The sequence below is a fragment of the Microtus oregoni genome, unplaced genomic scaffold, assembly GCF_018167655.1.
Source record: "Microtus oregoni isolate MIOR12 unplaced genomic scaffold, Mior012 000012F_ref0000307, whole genome shotgun sequence".
Lineage (NCBI taxonomy): Eukaryota > Metazoa > Chordata > Mammalia > Rodentia > Cricetidae > Microtus > Microtus oregoni.
Genome location: NW_024543071.1, coordinates 779,138 through 788,665, shown reverse-complemented (window position 1 = coordinate 788,665; position 9,528 = coordinate 779,138). Strand labels below are relative to the sequence as shown.

Genomic DNA, 9,528 nt, shown 5'->3' with positions numbered 1-9,528 from the left:
CTGTAACAGTACAATTCTAATGACGGACTACATCGTTAGAATATAGGTTCTCCATGCTCCAGTCTTTAGATGAAGTTCAAAGTCAGTTAGGTGCTACTGCCAGAGGTAGTTACCATCTCCCATTTTTAACCTGCTTCAACTTTTCTCTGAACATCATTTCCCCGGTCTATGGAATGTAGCTTGGTAGCTACTAAAGACTTCTAGAACTGCCTGGCTCAGGAGCAAATATTCTTGCTGTAGGTGTGAGCCTAGTTTTAACCCTTATCATTTTAGTACCACACCTCCTCTCGTACAGCACTCTGATAAATGAGCTAGTCTCTTTCCAAAAGTAATAGAAGAGGAGAAGAAACCTTGTTGAAGAAGCACTAGAACCTCACAGGCTTTTTACAGACACTAATTCCTGCCATACAATTTACAGGGTCTAGGTTAATAGCAGAATTCTATGTATCCTTTCCCAAAGCCCCTTCTCTCACTACCCCAGTGACTGTTTCAGCATACATTGTTGAGGCCCTTGTCCCAGATACATTGCTCATTATCAAAACTCTCAGGAGGTCATTGGTTCATGCCCAGCAGTCTTCATCTGTTTCCACAACCCTGAAAGGGATTAGCATTTGAACTATACATCTTGTGGATAGGAGTTTATTTTTCTGTGCTATCCTTAAGCAATTTTTTTCCAGCCCTTGGCTTCTGGGCTGATATGTTGCAAGAGTCTCCAGGGAACAGGTGCTGAGCAGTCAGATGGCAGCTGTTGATCAGTTGAAATTCAGCAATTAGAGGCTGCAGGAGAATGCTGTCACACACAGTTTGCACTGAGCATTCACGAAGCCAAACATATGAGTTTCTGTATTGTGTAAACAACACACACACATGCATGCACACACACACAATGTCTGTATGGTCTCAAATTCACTATGTAACCCAGGATGACCATAAACTCCTGAGCCTTCTTCCTCCGCCTCCTGAGCTCTGGGCTCGCAGGCACGCACTGTCATACCCTGATATGCAGCAATTGAACCCAGGGCTCGGCAAGCTCTCTACCAAATGACCTGCTTCCTTCATCTTTTCAATATAGTAGCTGAGGAGTCAGAAGGGAGACAAAAGCAGCACCTCCTAAAAGATAACCTGAAACTGGATTTTATACTAGAAATTTGAATGGTTTAAAAATTGAAAATCTCTTGGAGCATAAAGGTCTTATTCAGGCAATGTTGAAATCCTAGGTACTGATTTGGGATACATAATTATCTGAAATAATAGACTCCAAGGCTCAGGTTGACAAAACAATCCGTCATTATATCTCAGCTGGGGCCTTTCAAAAAGATAAGCTGAAAATCTTCACCAACCCCAGCATCACATTTAAATCTCACCCACAGTGTAAGCAAGGAAGAAAAAAAGAAAAACTTGCTTCTGAATTATTTTTCTGAACCCAGAGAAATAGCTGGGTTTTGCTTGCAGGAGTCGAAGGAAGAATTGATAAATCTATTTCCCTCTCCCCAGGCTCTTCTGCTCCAAAGCTCACCTAACATTTTACAGAAACACACACACACAAAAAAAAAAAAAAACAGACAGACAGCTGGACAAGAGAACTGGGTGGGAATTTCACACTGTGTTGGCTTAACTCTGGTGCTGGGAATTAGGTCTCATGTGGGCTAAGGGATACGAAGCTCCCCAGCTCAGGACTGGCAGGGTGACATCAGATGATCACGCTGACGGTCATGCTCTGGCCATGGGGCACAATTTTTCGAGGCCAGGAGAGCAGCATTTTGCGCAGCTCCTCTCTGAAGCTGTCATGCAGCCAGGCGTAGATGAAGGGGTTGTAGCAGGCAGAGCTCATGGCCAGCCAGTGGCAGAGGAGCTGCACCAGCCCGAAAGCGTAGGGGTCGATGGCACGGGGGTCCAGGTCCCGAAGCAGGTTGAAGATGTGCAGCGGCAGCCAGCAGACGGCAAACACCACTACCACCACCACCAGCAGACAGAAGGTGCGGCGGCGACGCGCTCGGTCCCAGTCAGCTTGGCTCTGGGTCACGCTGCCAGGCACCACGCGGTTCCGCAGCTTCACCGACACCCGGACGTAGGACAGGAGGATGGCCAGCAGGGGGAGCAAATAGGTGCCCAACAGCAGCCCCCAGGCATAGAGCTGGCGCTGGCGCTCCTGTGAGCCCCAGAACTCCTCGCACAGGCGTACGTCGTGGGGCTTGAGCTCCACATGGTAGGTGTGCACTGCGGCCGGCAGCGCCAGCACCGCGGATAGCGCCCAGATGCCCAGCACAGCGTAGGCGCTGAGCTTCAGTGAGATGCGCCGACGTAGCGGATGCACCAGAACGACATAGCGGTCCAAAGCAATTGTGGTGAGTGTGAACACCGATACGTAGACGGTGACCGGCTGCAGGAAGAAAACCAAGTGGCACAGGCCTCCACCGAACACCCAACCGCGAGGCTCAAAGGCATAGGCCAGCGTGAGAGGCACGCAGGCGGCGCACATGAGCACGTCGGACAAGGCCAGGTTGCCGATGAGGAAGTTGGTCACATTGTGCAGCCGGCGCACGCGCGCGATCACCAGCACAAGCAGGCAATTGCCCACCAGCCCCACGACCACCACAATGCTGTACAGCATCACGATCAGCCCCTTCAGCTGGTGCACCAGCTGCAGGCTCTGGAAGGGCGTGACTGCTGCAGCGCGGGGGACTGTCACCGACCCGTTGCCCTCCGAGGCCTCTGCGCTCTGGTTGCCTGGAGTGGAGCCGGCTGGCGGCAGCCCAGAAAACAAATCGGGGTCCCCGGGGGTTCCAGTGGGCAGTGAGGTCATGGCCACCTGTCCAAAGGTAATCAAAGTTGTCACTTTCCATCTTCCATCCACCCCTCATGTACCCTCCCCATCACCCAACTCCACTCTTTGACATAACTAGCCCCAGAACATCAAATGCAATAAATGCTGTCCTCCCCGCTCTATAAAATAAACCTAGTACAGGTACTTTAAACCGCTCCTGTTAGTGGCTAGCTCTTGCGGTCCAGGAAGGCAGACCTGAGAGCTGATCCTACCTGTGAGCTGGCTTGGCTGGCAGGAAAAGATTCTCAAAGGCAGGCGCAGACTGCCTGCTATCCCTCGGGAGTCCTCGGCCCAGATGGCCACTCGAGCTGCTCTCTTCTGCTAATGGATCCAGAAGTACCTAGTGGGCCAGCAGCTTTTGAGGGGTCTGAGAGCTCCTCCCCTCCACCTCTTCCCCCACTCCACCTCTCCCTTTTATGGAAGATGGAGGTGGAGCATGTTGCCCAACTCTGTGCTTAGAGAAGGGGAGCTGCGTGTGCAGTAGGGATGGAGCCAGGAAGGGGGCAGGGCCAGTAACCTGGGCCCCAAACTCCAGGGGTGATCTCCACTGCGGAAGTGTGCAGTGTCCAGAGAAGCTGTTCTGGACGGGCGTGTCCAAGGGGGAGGTGAGAGGAGATGCGGGAAGAGTCAAGTTGTGGGGACCAAGAGATGCAGTCTCAAGAGGCAAAGGGTAGGAAAGAATGTGGGGATAGAGAAATCTAGATACACTAGGTATGAAAGGAAGACCGGACAGGACATCTCCAGATTCTGCAGAGCTCCAACTGCAGCTGACAGAGTCGCTAGAGTGGGATAGGGAGTCTAGCAGGACTTTGCTGTGCTGAGTCTGCCGCTGGTCAGGGATTTAAGGGCTGTGGCTCTGCAGAGGACCCTTTGAGCCTTTTGCACGCATTGTGCGCGGTCCCTTTCAAACAAAGGAAAAATTCAGCACCACGGGCAGCTTCCCCAGGGCGCAAAGGGTGTGTGGGTACTGAGCAAGGGGGCGCGCGACAGTCGAAATTACTGCAGCTCCGTGGGTCTGAGGCTTGTTCCCTGGGCCACGGGTTCAGAGAAGTACCGGGTGGAGGTCGAAGAGTTGGTGACTTTGCCTTCAGTGTGGATCAGCACCACCAGGGACCATACCATCTTTATCTTCCTAGCAGCTATCAAACCAGTTTGTGCTTCACAGATTCACTCCAAGATCTGAATCCTGCCACTTCTGGCTCACTCCTCTTTCTCAGCTACAGCAACTGCAGGGCGCCTGCTGTCCTAGCAGAGAATTGTTGAGTTCCTGACCTGCTGTCTCTCCTTTTCCTCCTTAAATAAAAACCCTCAGGCCTCTCTGTCTCAGTTTAGTTAGAATAACAAAAACGACATTTGAAAAGCTTAAGTATCATAACTTTTAGTAGCATTGTCACCAACACATAAATCAAGCCGCACAGTGACAGGTCTGTCAGAAAGGGACTTTGTAACTACTGTTCAGAAGCTGTTGTAGGCCAGGGCTTCAAGAAGAGGCTGAATCCCATGGTCTGACTACCTCTCTAGTAAGTCCTGCTCTGGCCTCTGGGGCTTCAGATATCCCAGCTCCACTGGAAGCAGTAGCAGGTTATCTCACCCTTAAATTTCCAGTGAGTCACTCACACAAGAAGAAAAGCCAGCTATGATACAAAAGCCACCTGTTTGTGTGCCTATTTCCACCTGGCAACCACACCCCCTGAGCCATAATCCATGAAGCAGAAACCAATATAAACTCCTGGTGCTAAGTAGTTCATGTGTGTACTGGGGAACTTTCCAAAGAAGATAATTTACCTCTTGCCAAAACAATGTGGTAAAGGCTCTAGGTAACCACCAATACATGCAAAGCTAAGAAGCTGTAATTTCAATTCAGGTCTGCTTTACTCCAGGAAAAACCTGTTCAGTGTGTGTGTGTGTGTGTGTGTGTGTGTGTGTGTGTCTGGTATCATTCTTCAAAAGCTGTTGTTATTTTGTTGTTTTGATAGCAGTACTCACATAGGGATCTAGGGATCACTGATTAGCTTTAGGCCGACTGATCAATGATACTCAAGGGATCTGTCTCCATCTCCCCAGCACTGAGATTACAAGTGTGTGCCACCATGCCAGACGCTTTAAAGGAGTCCTAGGGGCTGAACTTAGGTCCTCATGCTTGTGAATCAACCATCTTAGAAACTGAGCCACCTCCTCAGCTCCCCACTGCTGTATTTTACTGGCCATGAGTGAATAACAGGTGAACCTGCCCAGACTGAAAATACAGCAGATTCAAATAGGTCTATAGATAGAAGCTCTAGAAAATTGTTTCACCGAGGAAAGCTCCAGAAAGTCCCATTGTAAATCCAACCTTATCATGACCAAGTTCAACAGATATGTATGCCTCAACCAAAACACCGCTTCTACTTCATGTATGGGGACAGACTCTTAGCCATATGAACTTCAGGGAACATTTGCTAAGAATCGCTGTTGTGGTCTGAATTAGTATTTCCCCAAAAGCCTGTGTATTAAAGGCTGGGACTCCACCCTATGGTGCAATGGGGAGGTAACAAAACCTTTAAGAGGTGAGGTTTAGTGGGAGGAAGTTGGGTCACTTGGGATGTGCTTGTCAAAGAGAATTATGGAAAATTAGTCTCTTCCTCCCCCACCCTCTCTGCTTCCTAGAATCAGTAAGATGGGTAACTTGTTCCAATATACACTACCTGTTATAGTGGCCTGCCTTGCCATTTGCCCCCAAAACAACACAACCAGGCAATTATGGACTGAAACAAAACCATAAGCCAAAATAAACCTTTACACTCTATACCTTGGTGATCTCAGGCACTCCATACAGCAATGAAAGGTTGTCTAATACAATGGCAGTGTACGACATGATGCAGAAAAATATAGGACAAAGACAGTGGCAACAAAGACTGGAATTAAGGGGCCAGAAAACTTGATTAAAGGTATTCAAAAGGTGTGTGCATGTGTGTGCACATGCATGCGTGGGTGGGTGCATGTGCACATGTGTATGTGCGTGTGTGTGCATGTGTGTGCATGTGCATGGATGTGTATGTGTGTATACATGCGTGTGCATGTGTGTACACATGCATATGTGGGTATGCACATGTGTGTTCACGCAGTGCGTGTGTGTGCACGTGTGTCTTTGCACATGTGTGTTCACGCAATGCATACATGTGTGTGCATGTATGTGTAATGTGTGGAGTACAGAGGCTAGAATAGGATGTCACCCTCTATCGGTCTCTATGTTAACTTCTGAGCCTGGAGCTCTCCACTCCAGATAGATGGACTGACCAGTGAGTACCTGAGACTTATTTATCTCTTCTTTCCCTGCTCCCAAAGCTGGGGTTATAAACACATACCACCATGCCTTGTTTTTCACATGGGTGCTGGAGATTCAAACTCAGATCCTCATGCTGCGCAGCTAAATTTGTGCTTTTGTGCTGAAGTTATCCCAAATACACAGGAAACATTGCAGAAAGAAAGCAATTATTTAAATTTCATCTAAGTCCAGGCAGTCACAGGGCACATAGCTCTCTTGGATATAAGTTCCAGACCTGTCCTTTGTGTGTTCCAAGGTACAGATAGTCCCTTGGCTCATGGGTTGAACCCTTTAACAGCCCTAGAAGACTCTGCCACAGAGCAGAGCTAACCACCTTGGTCAGATAACAGCCTATAGCAGGCAGTGTAGGAACTGATACAACTAACTCATAAAAATTCCTTGTGTCTCATTTAGATGGCTCTGAACGGGGCTGAGCAGAGTTGCTCTTTTCTGTCTGGACTTTTCCTCTTGTCCTATCAGAAGTCAAAAGCTAGACTCAAAGGTCCTGCTGTCCTCTCACCCAGAGGCATCCCTGAAGTGACATTTAAGGCTGCCTCATTTCAATCTGAAGTCTTTATTAAGTCCCAGACCTTTTGGCTGAATGCTTAGTCAAACTCTGACGACATTCTTGACTGTGTCCTGAACTCTGAAGGAGTGAGTGGTGCCAAAAGTCTTGAGTTCAGGGGACAGAGTGGTAAAAACAGTCCTTTGTTGTTCTCATGAATCACCCGTTGGACTGTATTCTGGGTAGACTCTAGGCAATCTCAAGGAACAGACAGGGGATACCATGCCCAGCATATCCCTAGAGTAGGAAATACTCAAAACAAGTACACCTTCAATATATAATATGGCTCTTTGCATGAGATTGACTTTGCTCTGACGAGAATTGCTGGTTTTCAGTCTTGGTCCATGTAATCGTTATTTCCCAGGTGCACAAAGAACAAGGCCAGAAGTTGTAAGAATAATCAGGAATAAAATATTTTTAAAGATATTATCATCTAAAATTCTGCAGTTCAGTGAATGAGAGAGAAGTCTACAGAAATTGCCGGGATATATGAACTGTGATAAATGCCATCATGATGTGCAATGCAATAGAAAGGTTAATTATCACTGGGAAGTCATTAACTTTTATAACTTAGAGCTGTGCTCACTGTCATAGATCATATTTATTTAAATGTACATAGGCATGCCACTCTTCCCATGTTTGTGTGTAGTGAGTACTACACACATGGGCCCATAATGAACTCCCATAATTTGTTTACATGCTCACATAGCATGAAAGGAATGAGAAGAGGTGTTCTTCATGCCTTCAGAAATGTCCCTCTAAATGTTCACTGGCATGTTCTTCAGGCAGTGCTTTGTATCAGGAAGCTGTGTTTTCTACATTAGCCCACTTGCTCAATGTCTGTCTTCCTGGAGATGTATTTCCAACCATCTCTACTGCTTCTCCAAGCTGTTAGATGGCTCTGCCTGTGGCTCAAATAATAAAACCCAGAGACAGATATTGGGGTTCAAGCTGAAGATCAGAAAAGCAAAGCAGCCAAGCCACCAGAGAGTTCTTACCTATACCAATCAAAGGGGCGATTCTGTCCTCAGTGTACCTGTAGACTGCAATGCTCTCCACCAAACCTCAGACTGCAATGAACTCTTGTCTCCTCCTGCTTTATATACCTCTCTCAGCACAGACATATCATTCCTGTCTCTACCTCCCTAGGGCTGGGATTAAAGGCATGTGACTCCCGAGTGCTGGGAGTGCCTTTGTATGAGATCTATTTCTCTTTTTATATAAATTCAATCTCACGTAGCCCAGGGTGGCCCCTAGGATTAAAGGTGTGTGCCACTACCCCCTGGCCTCCAGTGGCTTAGCACTGCACTCTGATCTTCAGATTGATGTGGGAGTGTCATATATCAATCTGTTGATTTCATTGGTTAAGTAATAAACAAACTGCTTGGGCTCATAGCTTAGAACATAGGTGGGTGGAGTAAACAGAACAGAATGCTGGGAGGAAGAGGAAGTGAGGTAAGATGCCTCAGACAGAGACGCCATGCTCCGCTCTCCCGGGCAGACGCGATTCAGCTCCGACCCAGGATGGACGTAGGCTAGAATCTTCCCGGTAAGCGCACCTTGGGGTGCAACACAGATGATTAGAAATGGGCTAAATTAATATGTGAGAATTAGCCTAGAAGAGGCTAGATAGAAATGGGCCAAGCAGTGTTTAAATGAATACAGTTTGTGTGTTGTTATTTCGGGCATAAGCTAGCAGGCGGCTGGGGTGCTAGGGATGCAGCCCCGCCGCTCTTATCACTACATCAGATAAAATATCCATGTATGTGCTCCATCCTCTTTCCTGACCATCTTATTCAGCTTTGAAATGCATGACTGCTGTAATCTACCAAGGATCCCATAAGTAGTGCTGATGGTGGGGTGGGAGGTGTTGGACTATTTATTGATATGATTATCCCGTTTTGGAACGCAGCCTGAGTGAGTAGAGTTGTCGGGGGGCCCGAACGTGTTTTCCAATGGTCTGTGGTCTATCTGTATTCTCCAGACACAAGTAGCCTTCTATGATGGTGGACTTCACGCTATCCCTGAAGATCCAGTTCCCAGCCAGGGCACCCCAACCCATGGAATTGTAAGACCTATGCTTAGAGTGGTTCTCCCCACCTTAGTTAACTCCATCTAGAAACTCTCTAAAAGCGTGCCCAGAACTTTGTCTAAAAAGATCTAGACCTAGAGGTGATCCTAGGTCCTATGAATTTGATAATCAACGCTAACCATCATAGCCCTATGTCTCCTTGCTGATTGTCTCGGCCTCCCCAAGAAGGCACCTAGGCCTGTCTGTGTTAGTGAGCAGTATCATAGCAAAATGCTCTTAGCCACCAACTGTCCACCAGCACAACACCTGCTCTATAGGTTCATAGAGTGGTTTGAATAAGAATGTCTCTTATAGGCTCACATACTCAATGTGTGGTTCCCAGTGGGTGGTGCTGTTTGGGAGGGTAGGTATAGCCTCACTGGAAGAAGTACATCACGGGGGGGCGGGGGGAGCTTTGAGATTAAAAGCTTCATGCCACTCTGGTTTGCTCTGCTTCATGCTGGCGGTTCAAGATGTGAGTTCTCGGTTTTCTGCTCCTACCTCCACGGCTGCCGTGCCTCCCCACTGTTACGGACTCTATCCAGGATCACAAGCCAAATTAAACTCTTTCTCCCATAAGTTGCTCTCGGTCATGGTGTTTTATCACAGTAACAGAAAAATAAATAATATAGTACACTTACACATGTAGACATTTATACATCATGCAAAAGTAGAGTATCTGAGAGACTTATTTCAGGGGGGACATACAGAAAGAGTGGGGAGGGAGAGGGAGAAAGAACCAACAAACCAATAAGTTTAGGAAG

General features: G+C 47.7%; 1 protein-coding gene across 1 annotated transcript; it reads right to left on the bottom strand.

Annotated features, from left to right (window-relative positions):
* Positions 1–1,615: 1,615 nt before the first annotated feature.
* On the bottom strand, positions 1,616–2,803 carry Prlhr (prolactin releasing hormone receptor). Its single transcript, XM_041660727.1, has one exon. It carries the CDS (start codon positions 2,801–2,803, stop codon positions 1,691–1,693), a length of 1,113 nt encoding a protein of 370 aa, XP_041516661.1. The 3' UTR covers positions 1,616–1,690.
* Positions 2,804–9,528: the final 6,725 nt, after the last annotated feature.